General features: G+C 35.9%; 1 protein-coding gene across 1 annotated transcript in view; it reads left to right on the top strand.

Annotated features, from left to right (window-relative positions):
- Nucleotides 1–960: 960 nt before the first annotated feature.
- Nucleotides 961–25,367, top strand: part of LOC121374406 (heat shock protein 75 kDa, mitochondrial-like) — a 101,551-nt gene continuing 77,144 nt past the window's right edge. The window contains exons 1-3 of the mRNA XM_041501507.1: nt 961–1,107; nt 4,164–4,368; nt 14,271–14,450. Of these exons, the coding sequence (XP_041357441.1) occupies nt 961–1,107; nt 4,164–4,368; nt 14,271–14,450 (532 nt within the window). The remainder of the gene's footprint in view (nt 1,108–4,163; nt 4,369–14,270; nt 14,451–25,367) is intronic.

The raw sequence follows: 25,367 nt of genomic DNA on the forward strand, positions 1-25,367 counted from the left end.
GTAATTATTACCCATTATGTCCAAATTACTAGAGACACATGGATGTCACAGTATCATAAATCTCACTCGTCTCCAGCCTATACATAAACGTCTGCCGGATGGTCAGTGTGGACAATGATGAATATGTCCATAAGCTCACACTTATAATGGATAGTCTGATGGAAGATGCCGCCACTCAAAGTAGAACGGGTAAACTGTGGGCTGAATATTTGAAACAAGTGTTCCTCATTAGGCGTTCCATCCGAGCAGAGCAAACTGGGGACTGGGATTTACATCTTTATGTAGTCAATGAAATGATCTCTTTGTTCTATGCTGCTGGTCACATCGCATATGCAATATCTGCCCGTCTCTACCTTGATCAGATGAAAGGGCTGATGGATATCATGTCTGCTGAGCAGTATTATGCCTTCACCAAGAGAGGTTATTTTACCATTCGAAGAACAAATAAATTCTGGAGTGGAAACTTCAGTGACCAAACAATAGAACAAGATTTGATGCGATTGCTGAAAACCTCTGGAGGTATGGCACATGGTCGAGGAATTACAGACAGCACACTGAGCAAATGGGTGCATGCTATGCCTCGCTGTATCCCGATCAGTGATGCCTTGGAAACTTTTACGGGTGTGCATAGTAACACCTCTACCAGCATGTGGACCTTCAAGCCAGTAGCACAGCCCACGATAGAAAAGACTATGAAACCTTCCTCCATTGGCTGAAAGTGGATTCTCCATTCTCCTATAAAGAGCACAATAACTCGCCGATCTGTGTAGCATGTGGTGTCATTGCTGGGAAGTGTGTCAATGCGGACCAAGCTGTTGCTCTTGGCATAAAAGCTGCTTCAGCTGTTACTGAGCAAACGTTGAAGAGAAACAACAGAATGACCAACATCAGTTGTAAAAAATAAATAAACGTATCACTATCCGTGGTGTTGAGTTGGAGGTGAATAGCACATTGTTATTAATGAAGGTCACATGTGTGATTAAGGATAGTTCTGAGTTGGAAGCTTATCTCCTTCACGAGTTGGCCAAACAGTCACCCTCCTTATTTGATAAAGGGATTATGAGGGAAAACACGAAGATTGTTCTTGGTAACATCCTAAAGTCGAAAGTAAGTGTCCACCTTCAACTTCCTGATGACGCATGCTTCATCCTTGATGGAATGAATGAATGAATGTTTAACGACACCCCAGCATGAAAAATACATTGGCTATTGGGTGTCAAACTATGGTAAATGCAAAACATTTCATCCTTGATAGAGGTCACCTCCTCCACATATGACCAAATATCTGACCACTATGCATCATATGTGCTTGAATACTATGGACCAGACTCTGTCTTAGTGTTTTATGGATATGACAGTGCAACCTCAACAAGTTCTGCCGAACAACAGCGACGAGCACAGCAGAGCACATCAGCTGATGTAGGTTTTGATTTGGAAATGAAAACCACATCTAAAAAGACTTTTTGGGAAATGGCAAAAATGAAGATCGCTTAATCAAAACCTTGATTGGACAATTTGAGGGAGTAGGTCCGACTGTGAAGCATAGCATCGCAGATGCTGACTGGTTGATTGCATCAACTGCCATGGATACTGCCCAAACACAAAATTTACCTACTGTTGTTGTGGCGACTGACAGTGATTTGCTGGTGATGATGGTTGCACAAGCTACCTCAAACATGGATCTCTATATGCTTTCTGGGCACAACCCATTGCAAGTATATTGTATAGGTGAAATTCAAGCAGCTTTTAGCAACGTCAAACAACACCATTGTTTGTTCATGCAATCACAGGGTGTGATACAGTGCCTGCCCTCTACAATCAAGGGATGATAAAGGCTCTTGCACAGGTTGATGATGGTGACAACTGGGACTGTTTGAGTGTCTTTTCTTCTCAGTCTAACAGCATACACAATTATATAGCAAGTGTTGGAGAGTTATTTCTGCTAAAGCTATATGGAGCAGTTAGATCGAACTCACTGGACAACCATCGTTATGTCATGTATTTTCGATCTGTCCATAATGCATCTGTATCTTCATCTGGTTTTACGTTGGAATCACTCCCTCCAACTTCAGCAGCTGCAGTGGCATACCTTTAAAGCATACCATACTGTCCAGCAATGGCAGGGGAAAGAGTTGTTACCAACTGAATGGGGATGGCAGTACAGGGAGGGACTGCTTGTTCCAATCGAAACTGACAGGCATGTTGCTCCAGAGAAAGTGCTGAAAATTATATCATGTGCCTGTAAGGGAGGGTGTGGAAAACGGTGTGGTTGTTACAAGGCAGGGTTGGAGTGCACTTTCTTGTGTACTGTTTGTGGTGGACACAACTGTACAAATTCTCATGCTATTGATGAAGAAATTGATGTTATTGATTAGACTTCTCAGACTGAAGCTAATGTAAGCTAATTATGAGTAGTTGATTTTAATTGCTTATTGGAATCTCTTTTATAGTATATAGATGCAAATATAATATTTGTGTAGTATATAGTTATAAAGTTATGCAAATAGTTCGATTTCGAAGCCAAATATTGGTCTCATTAGCGGCCTTTTTGGGTTTATGCTAATTAACTCAGCTCCAGTATATAGCTTCATTGGATTCAGCACACGTCAAATATGAATTTACACATTAAAATCATTGTTCTAAGGCTGGTGGTTGAGCAGTTATGATGCTTTTGGAGTTTTCCCATTTTTCTCTGATGTAATGGCGGCCATCTTGACTTTAAAAATGCTACATGGTAGAATTTGCAGAACTTTGTGATGTTGGCCTGGGTATGATTTTCTGGAGCTCTCCTGAAAAATTCACCTTTCTATTAATTATTTTCGGGTGCTTGTTATATTTTGGCTAATACTCCTAGCCTAAATGTGTTTTTTATTGTGGGAATAATATCAAAATATTTATAGACATCTGAGTCCCATCATTATAGGTGGGGTTGTGGGGACGTTACCTGTCGAGATAGCCTAAATATATTAACTATTACCATAATCGAAATAGACGTCCTAAAATGAAATTTGTCATGATTGTGGAGGATGCTAATACCTCTGCCCCAACCATACACGTACGGGTTCCCATTTTTGTGGAGGTTGGTGGGAGGGCGCTGATTTTTGCTCGAATTAAACGAAAATGTTCGAATCTCAATAACAACTTTTATTCATATTAGCATTACTTCCAAACAAGTGACGGGATGCAGCCTAGTGGTAAAGCGTTCGCTTGATTTGCTGTCAGTCTGGGATCGATCCTTGTCGGTGGGCCCATTGGGCTATTTCTCGTTCCAGCCAGTAGTCCATGACTGGTATATTAAAGGCCGTGGTATGTGATATCCTGTCTGTGGGGTGGATCATATAAAATATCCCTTGCTACTAATTGAAAAATGTAGCGGGTCACCTCACAGACTATATGTCAAAAATACCAAATGTTTGACACCCAATAGCCGATGATGAATAAATCAATGTGATCTAGTGGTTTCATTAAACAAAACTTCTTTTTACTTCCAATCTAATATAATTCCAATATAAGGTTGCAAACGAATCACTACATTGATCATAACTAGTATTGTGGGTAGAATAGTGGAAATACAAGGTGGCAAGGTTTCAATCTACATTATTTTGCCCAAATATTTCTATCGTTTTTGCCCGAATTCGTGGATTTGCTCCAAGACTGTGGTGGGGGTGGGGGTGGGGCTGAGGGGTGGGGGTGGCAGTTACCTCTTGTCTCGTACACATATACCTGTCCGTACACCTGCATGGGTCCTACTCAGAAATATGACCAATATAATTATACTAAGAACCATTCTGTAATTTGTATAATGAACTTAACACTCCAGTACCAAATCTTTCTGAGTTTCAGGTTTGCAAACCGTGACACCATATGTAAATATGAGAAATCCCTAGGTAAATATGTATATTAATTTAAATCTGTTCTGTCTAGAATTAATAGTAAACATGTATTAGTCCATACAAAATGTTATAGCCATATTTAAAAAAAAAAAAAATAACACATGGCTAATTTGGCTACGGACAGGAAACCCTGAGTTGCGTTGCGTAAGTTTTTAACATGCTCATATACCATGTCCGCCCCGGAGTTCGATCTCCGGAAAGCCAGGGACCCAACCCGGGGCAGAGAACCCTGAGTGACAACAGTGACTAGTAAAATCTTTAAATCACTAGCGCACAACGGAATGTGGTGCTCACGGTACTGAGGAGGAAACTTTATCTTATAAAAAAACAAACAAGATGGCTGCTTCCATAAGATCATGTGTTTACAAACAACTGAAATCATTTACTAGCATAAAATACAACAGCAACGGATTTTCCACATGTGTGCCGATTTACAGGGCTTGTTATAGACAAACTAGACATTTGGGGGTGTTGGGTACGTTTTGAATTTATCTTACTCCGTATTAATCGCCGTGTTTCAGTGTCGTTAGAGTCGGACCGAGATTTTGGAGGTGTGTGTGTGTGTGTGTAGGGGGGGGGGGGGGGGGGGGGGGGTACATATTCCGATATACTTTGACTTCCCACAATTAAAGTGACATTCCTGACGTTGCTGCATTGTAAAATGTTTCCTAATAATAAAATATTACAACGATTAATCTTATATATTAAAATTAAATGTATTTTCTTGTTTAGAATATCAGTGACTGTATAATTATGCAGTGTATAGTCAATGTGTTTCTGGTCGTCTTAATATTTGTAAGAAGCCCAAACTGGATTTTGTCTTCAAATAATTTTGTACGTAGGAAAAAATATATTTTAGGAAATAAAATGGAATTTATCCTAGTACAAATATTAGAATGATCAGAAACACGTTTAATATACAGTGACTAATAGTTTATTTAGAAAAATATATTTGATATGTAATTACAGTCGTTACAAAGTCTCTGTTAGTCAATAACATCTTAAAAATGGCAGCAAACTCGGGAATGTCCCTTTAATACTGAACAAAAGGACTTTCCTTGGACGTTGTCAATGAAAACTAACTCAAAAACATAAATTTGTTAATAAAGAGTACCAAAATTATTTCTTTTAAACCTATCAGAAATAATCATAACATTAACAGTGCTGTCTGGTGTATCAGCGCACCTAAGTATTCAAAGACCGTTTTCTTTGTGAACACTGTGAAATACTTAATAAAACATGTCTCTCACCAATGAAGCAGTGCATAATCTGAGATACACTACACATTGTTTTATGTCTGTAGTAAATAAACATTTTAAAATTGTCCATAAATGTAGACACCCCCTTGTATCCAAAAAGATTTGCATATCCAGTGATTCGGCGCAGTAGATGTGGATCCGTGACCCCGCTATTTATAAACCGCCCATAACCTCACTTTGTAGCCCATAAACGCTACACTATAATTGTCCCAGGATTATTTTTGTACTTTTTTGTTTTGTCTTGTTAAAAAATATTACTATGAAAATGAACAATCACACATGACCCATTTCGTGATCAGTTTCAGAATCGTTTTCTTAGAGGCACAGTACTGCAGATGCATACATGTTCATTGTCATGCATGGCTAAGATGTCTACATGGATTTTTTTCTTGGGTAGATTGTGCACACACGTGGATCTTATTTCGCTTTTATTATTATTATTATTTTTTGGTAACAATGTGACAGTTGTGAACTAGAATGACTGTCAATTTGTTTTGTTTGTATTTGTCTGTGTTTTCCTTTTCAGTTTTTAGACATTCTTAATATCAATAAGGCTGACCCAGTCCTTGCCTTTTGAAAAACAAAGGCGAGTGAAAAATTGCACACCTCAAAGCGCTTAGGCGAGTGAAAAATCGCACTCATCAAACTGCTAAGGCTAGTGAAAACCAAGCATTTATTAATTTATGAAGTAATTGGTACATGTAAATGCAGAGACATATGTTGCAAAAATGAATCAATAAACCAATAATGTTTTCTTCTAATTTTATGTTGTTTTGGTTCATTAGTGTAGTCTGACTTCTTTTCCCTTTCAGGAATGGAGTTATAGTTTATTAAAAAGTTTCAGGAGTAGTACTATAGAAATATAATTATGACATGTATACAGTGATGCAGACCATTTGATTTTTTAATTACAATATGTACTATTCAGATAGTTTGATGCACACAATTATATATATACCTTTTCAGTGTTAAATGGTTTGATGAACGTGCAACTAAACATATATAGGAATCAACTTGTCTTGAATTTCATTATTATGTACAATGAATGTGATTAGGATAGTTGGAAAGGGAAAAAACACTGGTTCCGAGGAGGTGGTGGTTCATGAACTACGACCCAAGCATCTCGGGTGTGCACTACTGATTCATATTATTAATTTTTTCTTTTTTTTAAATAACTTGTGAAATGTAGGCCTACAATTACTTCAATTGATAGTGTTAGTTGGGACATTGACATTCACATGGCATTTTTAATTCAACAATTATGCAACCAGTCTCCGTCCCTCAACATTTTGTAACACGTCATTTGACCTACCACTTCAAGTTACGAACGGCTCTGACGGTGTTACGTTATTGATATAGAACGGCCCCAATATTGTTTATAACAAAATATACAAACTCCGAAAAAAATCTGTCATTACAATGGATTTTATTCCAAACATAGGATGCCATAATAAATACATATAATAATAAAAATCCCATAATTTTAGACACCATCATCAGTGCGTAAAAAGTTGTCAAGTAGACCAGCGTGTGCGTGCAGAATTCCAAGAGTAAAAATAATCTGAACCCGATAGCTCTGATTGGTCAATATGCCACAGAGTACTGCGCATCAAATCATGTTCCAGTCACATGGTCTGTGACTTTCTAACAAACAAAACAAAAATTAAATAATCGGAAATGACCATTGATTACTGTTACTATAGTGTGTACATGTATATATAAGTATCTAAATAACATATGCATATTCATTAACCTTTGGCTGAAATACAAATATTTAAATTAAGTTTTATTTTATTTTTTTGTTCAAGATAAAAAAAGAGAAAAATAATAGACGTAAAAAAAAGACCTAGGCTTATTCCTACATACCTATTATCATTTCTTTTCCTTCTTTATATTATTCTGTCTAAATTTCATTTCTTTCTTTTAAACCCCCCCCCCCCCCCCCCCCCCCCCCCCAACAAAGTATAAAATTACACGATTGCCATTTTCGAAACCTTACGTAAGCTTTGTAGGCTAACAGTTATGAACTAATGGAGACGATTTTACCGACTTCACTGATTTCCGAAACAAGTTCCTTTGTGTAGCCTACAGAAGCCACTATTTAATTCAATCCCTTTTCTCTTTTTTGTCATAACTATATATGAACAGTATAAATGAGTTATCCTTATTAGACGTTGTGACCTATTAAAAGTGGACTGTTTCTAATTAATAATAAATTAAATAGGCAAAGAAGTTTTGATCGGATTGGTACATCTTTGAAGATGTCTATTAAACAAGTGTGTTTTCCAATTTGTATAGCAAAGATAAGTAGCAGTCATATATTAAAATCTTGCATGGACGCTACCGTTCTCGTAACATTTTGTTCTGGTATTAAACGGATCTTTCTATTAGCTAAATAAGGTAAATAGTGGCAATCAATATACAAAATTATTTTACGTGCGCTGTTTGTTAAGTGTAACGTGCATTATTTTTCACAATATACAATTATTCAGAATATTTCAGTTACAACTTTACAATTCTTGATATTACAATATATATTTACTGTATTTCAGTTTTTATGAACTAAGTATAATTGTATGTTTACCTTCAGTTTTATTAACTGGTTAAAGTATGATAATCTTTGTTATTGTTGGGTCAGGCCTTCTAGAATTCAAAAAACATTTCACTGGCCATATAGGGCCCATGGATTTGAAAATTTACTGGCCATAGATAAAATTTCACTTGCCCAACTTTTAAACACTTAACGAAATAAAAACACAACAAATGAAATTAAACCACTGTTAACTTTATGATAGTAATAAATAATTAAATATGTGATACAAGAAAGAAAGAAGTGTTTTATTTAACAACGCACTCAACACATTTTATTTACGGTTATATGGCGTCAGACATATGGTTAAGGACCACACCGATTTTGAGAGGAAACCCACTGTCGCCACTACATGGGCTACTCTTCCGATTGGCAGCAAGGGATCTTTTATTTGTGCTTCCCACAGGCAGGATAGCACAAACCATGGCCTTTGTTGAACCAGTTATGGATCACTGGTCGGTGCAAGTGGTTTACACCTACCCATTTAGCCTTGCGGAGCACTCACTCAGGTTTTGGAGTCGGTATCTGGATTAAAAATTCCATGCCTCGACTGGGATCCGAACCCAGTACCTACCAGCCTGTAGACCGATGGCCTGCCACGACACCACCGAGGCCGGTCAAATAAATATGTGATACATTAAAATATTCAAAATATAAAATGTTCATTAGTACAGGGTTTTATCACCTGTTTCTAGACTCCGATAATGGGCACCATTCTCGAGAGGCCATGTCGTTTTTTATTCCCAATTTTGGATTAAAAAATTCCAATCTGAAAGTAAATCTTATTCACTTGACAAACTTTCCGTCCCCAATAAAGTTTTGTAATGCACAGTAGATACATTTATTTGAATAAACACAAGTACATGTATAGCATTACTTTTTAAATTCTAACTTAGCTTAATAAGATGTTTTTGAAATGAAACTGAAAATTTCCAATGTTTGGTAAAATGACGCTAAAATTCCCAATGTCAAAGCAATGGGTGTCAAGTCAAATTTTAGAAATAAAACCCTGTAGTAATGCTTTTTCATTAATCAATTTTGCACCATCAACATAATATTGGTAAATAATTAAATATATGTGATACATCAGAATACATTAAAATAATGACAAAAAAATTAGATATTCAAAACACAAAAGTCACATTTGATTTCCAGCATACAATTCAAAATATATGTTCAAAAGTCATGTTGTTTTTCAGCAGAATTAAAAATATATGTTTAATAGTTATGCTTATGTCCTCAAGAATGCTCTCTGCTGAGTACTTCCTGTGTATGATGTGGCCACTGGTGTGTCTAGTTTCAGTGGTGAATGCTGTCCAGAGGTTGGAACTCTTCAATTGGTGGACCGTGTGTCATAATTGTCAGCAGGTTTTGGAGGGCATCAACTTTAAGAGATGTTCGTCTTTCTGTCTTTATTAAGTTCATAGAATTAAAAAGACGTTCGCAAATAGCTGTAGATGGAAACATGACTAACATCAACTCAAACAGTTTCAGCACACCTCTAATGGATTGTGGCCTGCTTTCCAGCAAGTCACTGTATATTTTCAGTACGTTGTTATTGGCTGAGGTGCAGACTTGAGCTTTCAGAAGCTGAAACTGTCTTGCTGGTCTTCCTCATCTAAAACAGTTGAGTAGTGTTCGGTAAGTGACAGGATGTCCTTGTTGCCAAATGCATCTAATACTGCTCTATCAGTCAGCCAGATCTTATAGTTGAACACCTTAAAGTAGCTCAAGGTAGGCTGGTGGAAGACTTCAAATCTGAAAAAAATAAAAGTACAATATTATATTTACTTATTTATTACATTGTATGATGAACCATCTAAAAATACATACACACATTTATAAACTTGTATAACTGAAACAAATTATGACATGTTTCATGTACAAGTTGCAGTATTTTGTTATCATTGATATGATTATCTTTTGCCAAGTTACAACATATTTTTAATTATAATAACTGCTAATTTTACCTCTTGTCAATGCACGTCTGTATCCCTTCGATCAACTGCTTTAGGAATGTGTCGTCTGTAAAACTGAACGATTCTGGGCACCCTGTCAACGCTACATCACAGAAGGTCTTGCTCTTGGGGTGATACATTTCAAGGAATTGTGCCATGTTTTCCCCCACAATGGTCGGATCTATCTTGAGGGCCTCCATTTACAAGGCAATGCCTTCAACTTCAGCTGGTACATCTGTGATAAGGAGCACATCTTTTTGGAACACCTGAATTTTTTTTTTTAATCATGTAACAATTATGAATGCATCACTAGTTTAACTATTTGTATTGAGTTGAAAATGTTACGTTTTTTGTCTCACTCAATATAAGTAAGTAAATAAAACCCCAGCTGGGTTATGCCCTCTCCCCCCCCCCCCCAAAAAAAACACCAAAAAAAAAAAAAAAAAAACACCAACAAAAAAACAACAAGAACAATAAAAATCAAGATGTCATTCCTACAGGCCTGCTTTTGTTGGTGCTTCTATTATTGATAATAATTAACAAAATAATTATGAATAATGAATGTGATATATATTAGTAAAACGTATTAACCAAAATATGTATTGTTACTGTTATTATCTCTGACAAGGACTTCAAAATTGACAAGACATCCAGCATAATATGCAGTGTTTTGATGAACTTTAACGACGTTATCTCTTTGGCGAAGTTGTTTGCCTTGTTTGAGGATATACCAAATTGAACAGCAGCTGAAGATTCCACATGAGTGCACAGGGCCTTGTAGTTTTGACGAACACCTTTAAGTGCTCTGCCTTTGCTAGTCAGCCAGCGGGTCTGTAATAAAAATATTATTAAGTTAATATTTATTTCATAATATAAATTTATTCCTAATTAACTTAAACTCAAAATTAAGATTGTATAAAGATCTGCATATCTGATATGTAATGAAGGGGTGGGGTAATGCTATTTGTAGTACCATATAACCGTAAATAAAATGTGTTGAGTGCGTTGTTAAAGAAGACATTTCCTTCCTTACTCCCATTGAAATTATCGCAAAGGAAATGGCAGAAAATCGTGTTTTGTAAGTCCAGTATATGGAACAGCGTAAAGTGGTTACATATAAATTTAGCGATCAAAATAGGAATATAATTAAAATTGTGACATACCTGCTTCACACCGCTAAAGTGTGCCAAATCCTCTTCTAATATGTGGGCAATCTGTGTCCATTCTCGCCGTTGTTTTGGCGAATAGTGGTAAAATATAAAGACTTGATCTTTTCCTCAAATTTGCTGAGATAAGGAATTTCCTTCACTGCGTCTAGAATTGCCAGTTCCAACTTGTGTGCCACACAATGTATAGGAAATACATACGGTGCCAATTCTTTGAATTTGGCAACAACACCAGTTTTGTGGCCCTGCATGACATTTGCCCCATCAAAATTAACACTTACTAATGCTGGTACGTTCCTACGATTTTCCCCACTGTCGGTCATCATATCTACGCTTAGTCCCAACTTTCCTAACCCTTTATCCAGTGTCGAAAACACACCTTCAGCATGCGCATGCTCAAGTTCAGCTATGTCAGAGAACATAGTTTCAAGTCGTCCGTCGGGTCCTACAAATCGTACAAATACTGTCTCCTGTTCAATTACACTTCTGTCGGTTCTTCCATCAGCCAAAAGAGAAATAAAGTTGGAAGACATAATTCTTTTTTGAATTTTAGAGTGTATAATTTGGAATTGTTCTGATTGAATACAAAATGTTACAAAATGTACCGATAAATATTCACTTCACCTATTTTTATGAAACTTGTCCCTTTTCTTCTGGGAAGGGAAAAGTCACTTCTCCTAATTTTTCAATTCTAGATTAGGGCCTGGAGTACTTGTGGAGACTCTACTTGAATCCTATGATACACATGTTGATGAAAGAAAAACTAAACTTTGCTTTGACTTAGATGACAGTGCCCAGTGGGCAAAATAGCCTCTTTTCTTTAACAAAATTCAGCTCAAGTTGTCAAGCTAGTAGCAGTAGTGAAAAGTCAAATCGCTGTAATATTTTAGACATTCTATTTCGAAAGCAAAGTCACATAACAGACATCTAGCTGATTTAGTAATCTTGTTGGTCAATGCATTTTGCTCGGTTTGTAATGACCAGTCAAGTGTTGTTTGATTCTCAGCCAGATTTATTTCAGTATTGCAAGAAAATGCTAATTATTACTTTCATTTTAACAATGTTCAGCAACACATTATTTATCAGTCAGTTATTACTATGGTGTTTATAATGAAACTATTCAATTGTTTTACTTAAATTTTACTGCTGCTAACAAAATATTAGTATTGCCAGTTCTTCTAGAATTTTTATAAAATTCATTAGCCATGGGATCAGTGATTTTAAAAATTAACTAGCCACGATTAAACATTCACTAGCCGTACTTTAGTTTAAGTTAATACAATTTTACTAACTAAGAGTAATAATCAGATATGTCACCTAAAGAGGGAGATACAGCTTAGAAACACTAACATTGTTTGGGGTTGTGGTGGGGGCAGGATATTCATATTTACAAAATAGACAACTGTAACATGTGACTCTTTTTTCTTCTTTTTTTCTCACTTTTGTTTCTTTTGTTTTCACTAGCCATCAGGCATGGCAACAATAGTTATTTATTAGCCCAACATTGAATATCACTAGCCATGAGAGTGGGGCTACCATAATCTAGAAGTTCTGGTATTACAATTCAAACTGAATTTATAATTCGAAATGTATCCAAATGAACGCGGAACATGACGAAACATTTAAAAATTTACCAATATATGTTCTCTTCGTCTATTTTTATCAAACGTCTTTCCATTATATCCTGTTACAGGAAAAGTCAGTCACTTCTTTTTCAGTTCTAGATTAGGGTTTGCATAATATATTATTTACTACACTGTTACCGTGACGGACTAGTTTTGAAGCTCTACAACATATGTTTCACTATTAAAGCTGTTTTTGATAATTTAAATTAGAAGTACTTACATTGTATTAGTTAGAATATTATTTTTTGTACACCTGAAGTGGTACTGGTCATCCAGATTTTTGTAATACTCCAAAATGCATTTTTATTAATTCTAAAAATGCATGTTCATCCAAGAGGTAATGGGTATCGAGACAAGCTCTAGTTATTTTTAGACAATATTTCTCTGTTTAAACATCACAGACTTTAGCTTCTCTGTGTTATAACCTCATCCAAATGTGTTGTGGGTTTGTAGATTAATTAAAGGGTCTGTGCTTTTAAGGAAGCTATGTAACAATATGAAGATACAAGTTGAAATGTATTACCTAAAAACAGAATATATAGATCATTTCGGTGTAATACAAATACAGAACTTCACGTACGTTGTTTGCACTTCCTATTTAAGGAAGCTATGTAACAATATGAAGATACAAGTTGAAATGTATGACCTAAAAACAGAATATATGGATAATTTCGGTGTAATACAAATACAGAACTTCACATACGTTGTTTCCACTTCCTATTTAAGGAAGCTATGTAACAATATGAAGATACAAGTTGAAATGTATTACCTAAAAACAGAATATATGGATCATTTCGGTGTAATACAAATACAGAACTTCACATACGTTGTTTTCGCTTCCAATTTAAGGAAGCTATGTAACAATATGAAGATACAAGTTGAAATGTATTACCTAAAAACAGAATATATGGATCATTTCGGTGTAATACAAATACAGAACTTCACATACGTTGTTTTCGCTTCCAATTTAAGGAAGCTATGTAACAATATGAAGATACAAGTTGAAATGTATTACCTAAAAACAGAATATATGGATCATTTCGGTGTAATACAAATACAGAACTTCACATACGTTGTTTTCGCTTCCAATTTATTTTACGAGTTTATTTTGTGCAAGAATATATACCATGAGACCTTCTTTTATGTTTTAAAAAAACGTTTTTTAATTTAATGTCATGACAACACTTTATTAAATCTATGATCAATCCTCCTTTCGTGTATTTAATTAATGTTAGTAATCATACTTTGCGGCAGCCTTGTGTAATGTTTCAGGTATAATATATTTGTAAATCATATATGATGTTAACAAAAAGGTGCTAGCTCCAGATAAAATAAAAATGGAATTCCCCATTAAGATAGAATAGGTATGTAATAAAACATATTTGTGCCCTTCTTTTTATTATATCTTTAAAAACGTTATTAAAAACCCCCCAGTCCAACCTTTGAAGAGTTGGTGTTCCCAACTGACAAGAAACTTGAACTACAGTGAAACCCCTCTAAACCGGACACCCTTGGGACCAAGACAAATGTCCAGTTTTAAGCGGGATCCAGTTTAGCGAGGTTAAGTTCTGTTTTGGTTTTTAAAAAGGGACTCTGTAAAACATCCGGTTTTGAGGGAATTCCAGTTTATAGAGGGTCCGGTCTTGAGATGTTTCACTGTACAGAAAGTATCAAGTGTATCGTACAGATGGGGAGTGTCACAATACATATTATTTACCTTTTGAATTGTAATAATGTATTGATTATACTAATAATACCATGCACCAATTATTTTAACAGGAGATGGTCAACATTGTGATATAAGAATTCCATCGCAGAAATACACACCGACAAGAACTCCGTGCAGACAGATTTCATTCAGCTCACCTGTGTTGAGTTCAGAAGAAGCCAGTGTGGAAAAGGAAGAGGAGAAAGAGGAGGAGTATCATTCAATAATTAAAGACACTGAAAGAGGAAAAGGTAGGGCAATGTATATAATTAAGTGTATGTTATATCCTGGAGAAGTAAAACAAATCATCCACTAAGGTATTAATCAGGGCTTCTAGAATTTTATAAAATCCACCAGCCATGGGATCTGTGATTTTTAAAATTGACTAGCCACGATTAAAAATTCACTAGCCACAATTAAAAATTCACTAGCCACAATTAAAAATTCACTAGCCCTACTTCTCTTTAAGTTAATACAATTTTACTATATAATACTAATAATCAGATATGTCACCTAAATGGGGGGATAGAGCTTAAAAACACAAAAATTTGGTGGGTGGGGGAAGGATATTCATATTTACAAAATGGATTTAACTGCAACATTTGACCAAAAAACTTTTGCTAGCTGTCGGGCATGGCAATAGTAGTTATTTACTAGCCCAAAATTGAATGAATATCACTAGCCATGGAAGTAGGGCTACCATAATCTAGAAGCCCTGCATTAATTTGAAAATGCAACTTTATTGTTTTTTTTTTTATTCCAGCTAATAGCCGATGCGTATTTTTGTGCTGAGGTGACGTTAAACATTCATGGGAAATGGATTAATTCAGAGTTTGGTATCTTTAGTTTGTTGATTTTCAATGAAAAATACCTGGACAATTTTAGTTGTAAAAGTAGTTTTCGGCAAGGATTTTTGCTAGACAACAATGGGAGAAATTGTGGTCATTTTGAGGAATCAATAGCTGATTGTGACAGCTAATTTGATAATAAATTTGACCGTTTTACCAACAACGAAAATCACCAAACATTGGGATATGAATCTGGTCAGAAAAACAGGGGTTGAGGTGCGCATTGAATCTGAGACTCTGCATCAGCCATGCCAGAATTTCAAACCATTCAAACAAATGATTCAGAATGATGACGAAGTACAGAATACATGTACCACATTGACAATAGATTACTTTGGCGTTCCAAATTGTGAAAGCACAGCATTCCCAAAACGGAGCTGGTCAAAGGTGAATACTTCCTACAAATGTGCCGATACTGTGTTATAACTACTGGTATTGCAATGCTTACAAAAAATATCCCTTGCTGCTTTCCTGCAGCCTTTGTGACAGTAGCAGGTTTCTCATGGTCTCTAGACAAAGTATCGAGAACCTATACAGGGTGTCTATGACTCCCATGGCTAGTGATATTCAATGTTGGGCTAGTAAATAACTACTATTGCCATACCCGATGGCTACGTCAAATGTTGCAGTTAAGTCTATTTTGTTGTTATGAATATCCTGCCCCAACCCCAAACCCACCAATGTTAGTGGTTTTAAGCTCTATCTCACTCTTTAGGCGATATATCTGATTATTATAATTGCTATTTTTTAGTAAAATTTTATGAATTTAAAGTAAAGTAGAGATAGTGAATTTTTAATCGTGGCTAGTAAATTTTTAAAATCACTGATACCATGGCTGGTGAATTTTATAAAAATTTGTGAAGCCCTGCCTATATACACATATATATATGTTAAACACCATCGCCATAGTTTAAAATGTGCTTGGGTGTCATTAGACTAATATTCCTTTTTTACCTGAAACTGAAAAGCTAAAGTTTGTTTTGTTTAAGGTCACCTCTAGAATACGTTGGTTAGTTATTCATCAGCTACCAGATGTCAGACATCTGGTAATTCTGGTATATAGTGCAATTTTTCTATAGGCAAGACAGCACATACCATGTTATGGTTGGTACCATTGGATTATTTCTTGTTCTAGGCGGTGCACCACAACTGGTATATCAAAGGCTGTGGTATGTGCTATCCTGTCTGGGGTGGTGTATATAAAATATCCTTTACTACTAATGGAAAAATGTAGCATGTTTTCTCTCTAAAACTATGTCAGAATTGCCAAATGTTTGACATCCAGTAGCCAATGATTAATAAATGAATGTGCTGCAGTAGTATTGTCAAACAAAACAAACTTTTAACTTTTAAACTGAAGCTTTATTACCGAATGTAATAAGGTACATTATTGTTAATTAATTAGATGTGTATTTATGCACAATGAAACACCATCTAACGACCACTCCAATATTAAGACCATTTTTTTAAAGACCAGAATATTTCCTTAAAACTACCCCGGTATTAAGACCATCCCGCTATTGCTGAATATGACCAGTAAATTCAGTCCCATTGGTAGTTTTTAGAGCATTTCGACCCTGTTAAAGTGACGATATTAAGATAGCAAATTTTCTGCATTCTTCGTTTACACCAGTGTTGAAAAGTCACACGTCTAATGGTTTCTTTGTTTTCGATGATTGTTAACAAATGGGGAAGGGGTGGGTGGACGTGACGTTCCTTAGTGGTACAGTGGTCGCCTGATGCCAGATTGATCTAGGATCGATTCCCATCAGTGGGCCTATTGGGCTATTTCTCATTCCAGTCAGTGTTCCACTGGTGTAACAAAGGTTGTGGTATGCAGGGGTGTAGCCAGAATTTTTTTAGCATTCTGCATTCCGCCTTATAGGGGAAACATAATTACTGAAAATGGGAAGAGGATATTTTATAGAACAATTACAGACAGCCTTGACCTATTCCCAGATTTTTTTGCACTGTGCGTAATGGGCACTATACCTTTGGTATGTTCTATCCTGTCAGTGGGATGGTGCATATAAAAGATCCTTTGCTGATAATCGAAAAGAGTAACCCATGAAGTGGCGATAGCGGGTTTCCTCTCTCAATATGTGTGTGGTCCTTAACCATATGAAGGATACCTGTACTTTCAGTTTCTAGAAAACATTGTCACCTAGTTAATATTAATAAGCAATGTAACTCGCTGATTGGTTGTTTTCATACTGCAGTCAGTATTTTAGTGCTCACTGATGGTGTATATTCAGTGGATTCCATTGTAATATGTAAATAATTCAAATAATGATATTTGCTATCTATTTCTTATGTTATAATTGTATATAATTTGTAATCAACTTAAAATGATAGTAACCCATTAATAAGACCACCCCGCTAATGAGACCATATTTATTAAGTCCCATGGGTGGTCTTAATAGTGGGGTTTCACTGTATATGCATTGTAATGTATTTATTCAGCAATCCAAATAAACATGTTTGTATTTGTATACATTCACTTTCAATATATAAATTATAATGTTCTTAGACAACTCTTGGGTCAGGAAATGGCTTTTTTACATTGTTAGAAACTTTACAATATCTTTTATTATCTTTTATTCTTGTTATTATTATTATTATCATCATTATTATTATTATCTTGTCCTGATGTAACCTGCATTATAAATATTCCATGGACGTGTATGACAGTCATTTATAATGCTGACTTAATAATTCTGTCATCGTAGCTTTAATGTTATTTTTGAAACTTCATTAACAGCAACATAACTTTCGAAAAAAACTAGTAATTGAAAACAAAAACTGAGGCACTGTCATAATCATCTTTTTGATACAAAAGATTTTTTGTTCATACGTTAAAAAAATTTAATTAAATGTGGAAATTGGTAATCTTTTATATTTTAAACAGCAAGATTAATGCTCCTCAGTCTTAGATGCTAACATTGCTTTGAGCGTTTCTCATTTTTTAATTCAATATCGCCTTGATGAACTGTACTTAATGTTCAGAGATGCTGTCAGGGAAGCAAACGCTAGCATGATTGAAAACAATTACTCTCCCCTTAAGGTGAGACATTCAAGAAGTTAAACATTTCTGGTGGGAATAATAAATCCTGCCTTGTTTACAGAGGCAGTAAATTTGATACTTACTTTCATTTTTAGAAGCAGAAAAACTGACATGAAAGTCTTGATAATTGCTACCTTAATTATGACATTGTTTTCACGAGTGTGTGGGACTGAAGACTAACTCGATCGTCTTATTGCAAACATCATTGATTCGTTGCGCTCCCATTTGCGGCAGCAATCAAATTGCTGATTGGGCTGCTGTCACTCAAACAAGCCAATAGAAGGCATTCATCTCGACCGTAACAACACTGCAACAGAAATTGAATTATTGCATCGAATGCCCATGAGATTTTGTTTTGATTGCCTGCGGGTTACTTTTTCTTTTTTTTCCTCTCTTCATTTTCAAGGGATGAGCACTTTCCAACGATTGTCTATTTTCCTGCCTGCTATTAAAAGTATAGTCATGTAACTTATATATAAGCACTTCACAGCTTGGTGTGCAGTATAAGAGTTATATAAAAAAAAAAAAAAAAAAAAAAGTTATCATAATCACAGGCGGATGGGATCCCAGTTTTGTGGTGGGGGGGGGGGGGGGGGGGGGGCACTATGGTCATTTCTGTCTAAATTAAATGAAAATGCCCTAATCTGAATAATAACATTCATTTATATGTGTATTAGCATTACTGCCAAACAGCTTTGTATATAAAATAAGATTGCAAATGAATCACCACACATTTTTATATGGATTACAACTAATATTGTGGGTAGAACGATGGAAATACAGCTCATTTTAATACCCGTATATCTCTGTTATTTTTGCCCGAATTTGATTTCTTCACCAAAAGTACCAAATTTTGTGACAAGTTTCCTTGTCACGTGTAACAACAAATATGTGAATTTGGTCTGACTCTCAAGGGCTTACAGGCGGGGTCAAAAAGGGGGGATATTAAAATAATTTTTTTAAATCTTCTCTAAATTCAGAAATTATATAACCGAATAGTTTCATGTAAAAAGGTTATCGTTTGGTTTATCAAATTTGTGAATGTCATTAATTTTGGGTCCCACATTTGTCCCCAGGCTGGGAGTGAAGTTTACGATACATGTTTGAAGAAATTTTATATTTAAACTCATTTATTTAACTACTTTTACAAAATTACTTGACCAATTCTAAGCAAATGTGTTTTGAAGTTTCCATGACATATGGAGAAACAACTTTATGAATTTGGTTATTTTGATCCTCTTCCCCCCACCCAACCCAGGAGGGTCAAAAGGGGAAAATTAAGCCAATTAAAAAAAATCTTGTTCTTTACTTCCACAAGGTGAAGTTTAGTGGTATACAGTGACTATTTCACCAGAATTGTCCCCTAGCGTGACTATTGCTGCTCTGTTTATTTCAAATTTTGTTTAGTCACCCGGTGGGAGGGGGGCATCTGTATAAAATGTTTTATCCACCAAACGAAAAACATTGTCACATATGCAACCAAATCAGTCACAGTGTATAGGCCTAAGGTAGGTACATGTACTATCTTTATCAGTTATGATTCTTAGATACAGTCTTATCTACTAGTGCTGGTTTTTGCTCTGTACTTACCGGTAAATCGCTCACATTTTAACATGGTATAGAACTATAGCCTGGCTTTTTATTATTAAGAGGATCAATTTCAGCTTTTACCTCTCTTTTTTTGTGCCATGCTGAAAGTTTTGTTTTTAATTTCCTGGTTGGTTTGTATTTCTCCGTTTCTGAGGAACTCTGCTTAGTTGATGTGTTTCAAGTAGCAAGCTGGTGTAGGCAATTTCCCCCTATTGATTCATGGGTTTTTTGTGTGTGTGCTTTGTATGTATTGGTTTTTTCTTTGGTTGGGTTTCTTTTTTCCCCCCTTTTTTCCTTTTTTTTTCTTTGTCCAATATATTTGCTGATATTTTTATTCACAGAGAATTTTCTTCTTGTTTTTTGGGTTTCATGTTTTTATTCTTAAAGCATATATATATATATATATATATATATATATACACACACACACACACAATGTATATTGTGTTGAGTACTTAAAATAGTAGGTCATGTGACAGAATGCTTATTCAGCGTATTTTACTTTTGACTCTGTACAGAATATACAAATAAAACATTGTGTCATGCTAAGCATAATAAAACCTGCATATTTATTTATGAATTAGAGTTTTTAAAATGAATAGGTGTAGTAATATGCAGAGACTTTCAAAGAAAGATGTCATGTCTTTTGTGTGACACAGTACTGCAAAACAACTTACTTGCTAGATTAATCATACAAACTTTGTGTGGCAAAACTGGAATTAATGTGATTTCCTAACTCTTCATGTTGGACTGCAGGATAAATAAGATAAATGGTAATTGCCTTATGACATTAGCATTATCCTGCTTGAGTTTAACAGCAAAGGTTGCATGGTACACCATTCTAAACTTTGCAGAGTAAAACCAATATCTTACGTCAGTTACGGGTATTCTTTATACATGTATATGTACTATGTAATATTGAGTAACAGTGATAGAAAGAAAGGCCTGGACCCAATTTTCTTTCCTAATCCACCTCTTTTTAACCTCGTAAGGGCTAATATTTAGGTAATACTAAATTATAAGTGTGTTTTTTATTAGGTGCCCGCTTAAAATTTTGCAACAAAATTTCTCATCAATGAGTGCTATTTTTCAATTTAGATTGCGCTTCAAAATTATAAATTACCCCCTTTCCTATTTGGTGTTAAATTTCTACATTGTCCCATTAATTTTCTGTCCTGGGTCAAGTCCCTGGCTATCCAAAGACAGGACCCCGGGATGGAAATGACTGAAACTTTATTGGTACAGGTGCATGTTAAAATAATTCTAAGATAAAAATAAGAATAATTTTTTACTAGTCCACCGGACAAATACATGTAGAAATCTACTTGTCCACTAATATTTTCACTTGCCCAACTAAATGATTTGTTTTATTCAAACCGGCCTCGGTGGCGTAGTGGTTGGGCCATCGGTCTACAGGTTGGTAGGTACTGGGTTCGGATCCCAGTCGAGACATGGGATTTTTAATCCAGATACCGACTCCAAACCCTGAGTGAGTGCTCCGCAAGGCTCAATGGGTAGGTGTAAACCACTTGCACCAACCAGTGATCCATAACTGGTTCAACAAAGGCCATGGTTTGTGCTATCCTGCCTGTGAGAAGTGCAAATAAAAGATCCCTTGCTGCTAATCGGAAAGAGTAGCCCATGTAGTGGCGACAGCAGGTTTCCTCTCATAATCTGTGTGGTCCTTAACCATATGTCTGATGCCATATAACCGTAAATAAAATGTGTTGAGTGCATCGTTAAATAAAACATTTCTTTCTTTCTTTTATGTTTTATTCAAATACCAGGATGATGTTTTTGATTGCTCAGAATGAAACTGCACTAAGAAAATTTACTTGTCTTACTGGACAACCACCAAAGCACATTTTGCTTGTCCTAATAGATTTTCACTTGTCGGGACAAACAGACAAATGCTTATTTTGAACACTGCAGCAATACAAACTTAATATGATCATTCATTAAAAGTAAATATGTTGAAATGTACTTTATATGGCAGGTTTTGGTCTCTTTATATTGATATAAATAAAAATGGATGAAGCAGAAGTAATAAAATATGAAGAAAAATAACCAAACAAAAAATAAATGCATTATTTGCTTATTAAACAAAGAGCTTGTTGAAAACTAGTGGTTGTATTTTTTAACTTAATCCATCAGAATTTCCATCTCATGTGGCAAGCTAACTATTTCTTTTCTGCGGACCTGGTGTGATATTATGTCAGTCTGCATGTATGGCAAGCTAACTATTTCTTTTCTGCGGACCTGGTGTGATATTATGTCAGTCTGCGTGTATGGCAAGCTAACTATTTCTTTTCTGCGGACCTGGTGTGATATTATGTCAGTCTGTGTGTATGTGGGTGCAGGAGTGCTTAATAAGCCTTAAATAATAACGTACGTCAGCCATATAAATGTTTTAAAGTAATTTAAGAAAAACAAACGTTGTGCTGTTTCATTCTTTTTTTATTGCGGTCATTATTACATGGTGGCATACTCTTCTCATTTCACATGTTAATCTGTGGTAAATTGTTACTGCCACATGAAACCAGTGTCAAAACCCATCCCAGATAGCATCAGACAGTTACAGTGAAGTGTGCAGCTATTTTCAGGCAATTTGTCAGTCATAAAACATATTAGTTCCCTGCTATTTAAGCTGGGTCATTCTCCTTGCATCTATAATCTAAAGCCCCTCATCATTGATGACAATGCTTTTCCTTGTGTTGTGAGATGACAGGGGGCAAGCTAAGATCCTGGATTACGAGCAAATAATCTCTGCAAGTGTTCTTTAGTTGTTTTATGTGAAGGCTCTTGCTAAATATTGTAAGAGTATTGCAGGATCTCTCATATTAATCTGGAGCAATTTACATCAGTTAGCTATTACGTTTATACTAAATTATAGATTACTATTATAGTACTAAAAGTTGGTTTTATGTTCAGCTTTCAAATTGATCAAGTCTCCTTTCTTTCTTTCTTTCTTTCTTTCTTTCTTTCTGTGTATGTGTTGTGTGTGTGTGTGTGTGTGTCTCTCTCTCTCTCTCTCTCTCTCTCTCTCTCTCTCTCTCTCTCTCTCTCTCTCTCTCTCTCTCTCTCTCCGTGCCTGCCTTTCCCCACTCTCCCTCCCCCCTCTCTCTGTCTGTCTGTCTGTCTCATTTTTCATTTCAACCCATGATTGAGATATATACTGCTTTACGTGTGGGAACTTCAAAGTATGTCATTACCATGGTTCACTCATATGCAGGACTTACACAGGAAATAGTGTTAGCCAAATTCATGCACATATCTATGCATACCATTATGCAGACAACAATATTAGAAGGTGTTTGGAATTAATAATAATTTTAATTGACTAATCATTGATGCTTTGGATGAACAAACATAAAATTTCAAAACTTTTAATTTAAATCCAACATTTGACACAGAGGGCTCAGATGGGATGGATGTGATGTTGATGTGATAGATGACGCAAGGTTTAACTTTAAATGGAATGAATGTGATACAGAAGATTCAGGTGGAATGGATGAGATGGTATTCAGTATAGTTGAAGAAGAAAGGAATGTTTTATTTAACATTTCCTTGGGGACTACACAGATAATGAGAAGGGAAACTCAGTGCTGGCTACTCTTGCTGATTAGCAGCAAGTATTCTTTTATATGCATAGATGGTATAGTACATACCACAGTCTTTGTTACACCCATTGTGGAGCACTGGCTCAAACAAGATATAGCCCAGTGAGCCAACTGATGGGGATCGATCCTAGACCAATCACCCATCAGGAGAGCACTTTACCACTGGGCTATTTCCCGCGTCTTATCTACAGTACAGTTGAAGACGCATACATGTACAATTCACATGGGTTACAAATTTCAAATGTTTGGATAGAATTGACATACAGCCATTGGATATACAGACAGACACAGAGGGGGGTATGAGACCCGTCTAACCCTGTATGTCTTCTGACCAATCAGTAACAAGGACATAAACACTGGTCTTCCACAGAGTTGATGTAAAGTTTCACATATTGAAGGAAATCCAAACTTTGCGTCTCTGAAACATTATAACTTGTATCTATGAGCCAGCATTTTTACATTATACCTGTGATATTGTGTAGAATGGTGTATAATTTTTTACTAATTCTTTGTAAGCACCTCCCTGTGAGTTATCTCCTGTTAGATCAAGTATATCTTGTGGTCTGCTTGCGAGCAGTGTTGTATTTGTTTGCACATTAAACTGGCTAGAAAAACGTCATTGTTAAGAAGTTAAATGGTATTGTAATCCCCTTGAAATGAATACGGCAGCTTAACGATTGGCAGATAGCAAAGGTAATTGTCTGTGAGAAAAAACACACACAATGTGTCTGGATCAGGACTTTTAATTATGTCTTTAGTTGGAGATTGTTATCGTTTATGTAAGGGAGACTGGGTATTGATCCCAGATTGCTATCGGACAGTATTCATGTACATTCTCCTAGTATTAACTTTATTGCTGTCTGCTTGTAACGTGACAGCTTCTTACAGCCTCTTATGGCTGGCTATCAGTCTGCCAGTTTCTTATTTTCATTTTTTGTTTCATATAAACAAATAGGTTTATCACTGAATATTAAGTTGGTATAGTGGCTTGTTTTTAATAAATAATATTCCTTCACATTAATGCAGTTTGAGTTGATGCTTTTATTGTATTTGTTCATGATGTTTTAAATTAGTGTTCATATTAATAATTCTGACAGAAGATGTCTTTATTTTTTACCTGCAAATCTCCACTTCCATGTAATAATTTCTACAGTACTACAGGATTCTAATTTTACCATGTCACCAATGGCAAGTGCTGTGGTTGCCCTTCTTATTTGCTGTTGTGTCCCAGAAATTTGACATTGTTGATGGCAAGCAAAATGTCATGGTGCTTCACACCACAGGTACCCCCAAACAATAACTTAAGATATGTTATAGTAACGTTATATGATATACATATATATATGTAACTGTAGTATTTGTATTAGGGTTTTCTGTTTGGGGATACCTGTGCCCTACACCTGGTTTGCCACTGTATCCTTCCCAAACACACCACAACTGGTATATCAAAGGTTGTAGTATGTACTACCCTGTCTGTGGGATGGTGCATATAAAAGTTCCCTTGCTGCTAATCGAAAATATTAGCTCGGCCATTTACCTTTCGACCGACCGTTCAAAATTGCGCCAAATTCCCTCAATCAAAATTGCGCACCCTTTTCTCTTTGGCATTTAACTGCTCCATTCAAATTCCATAGCACCACCACCACCCCCACCCGCCTGCTACCGATTTGATCGGGCTGCTGGTGCTCCCTTGCACCTGCCAGTGCAGGCGGTCCCTCCTCTCCCCTCCCCCCACCTTTCCTGTCATGGATGGAGGAGCCGGCCAGGCCGGCTCTTGCGCCCACGACAGGCATGCGCTACAACAGCTTGTTCTGAATGTGCACGTAAAACCCTATGACATGACATGACATAATCAAAAAGAGTAGCGCATGAAGTGGCAACAACGGGTTTCCTCTCTCAATATCTGTGTGGTCCTTAACTATTATTTCTGATACCATATAACTGTAAATAACGTGTTGAGTGCGTCGTTAAATAAACCATTTCTTTCTTTCTTTTTCTTTCCTCCCCAGACATCCCATGTTGTTTATTTATGGTATCCTTAATTAC

Source organism: Gigantopelta aegis, chromosome 6 (assembly GCF_016097555.1).
Source record: "Gigantopelta aegis isolate Gae_Host chromosome 6, Gae_host_genome, whole genome shotgun sequence".
In the NCBI taxonomy this organism is placed as follows: domain Eukaryota; kingdom Metazoa; phylum Mollusca; class Gastropoda; order Neomphalida; family Peltospiridae; genus Gigantopelta; species Gigantopelta aegis.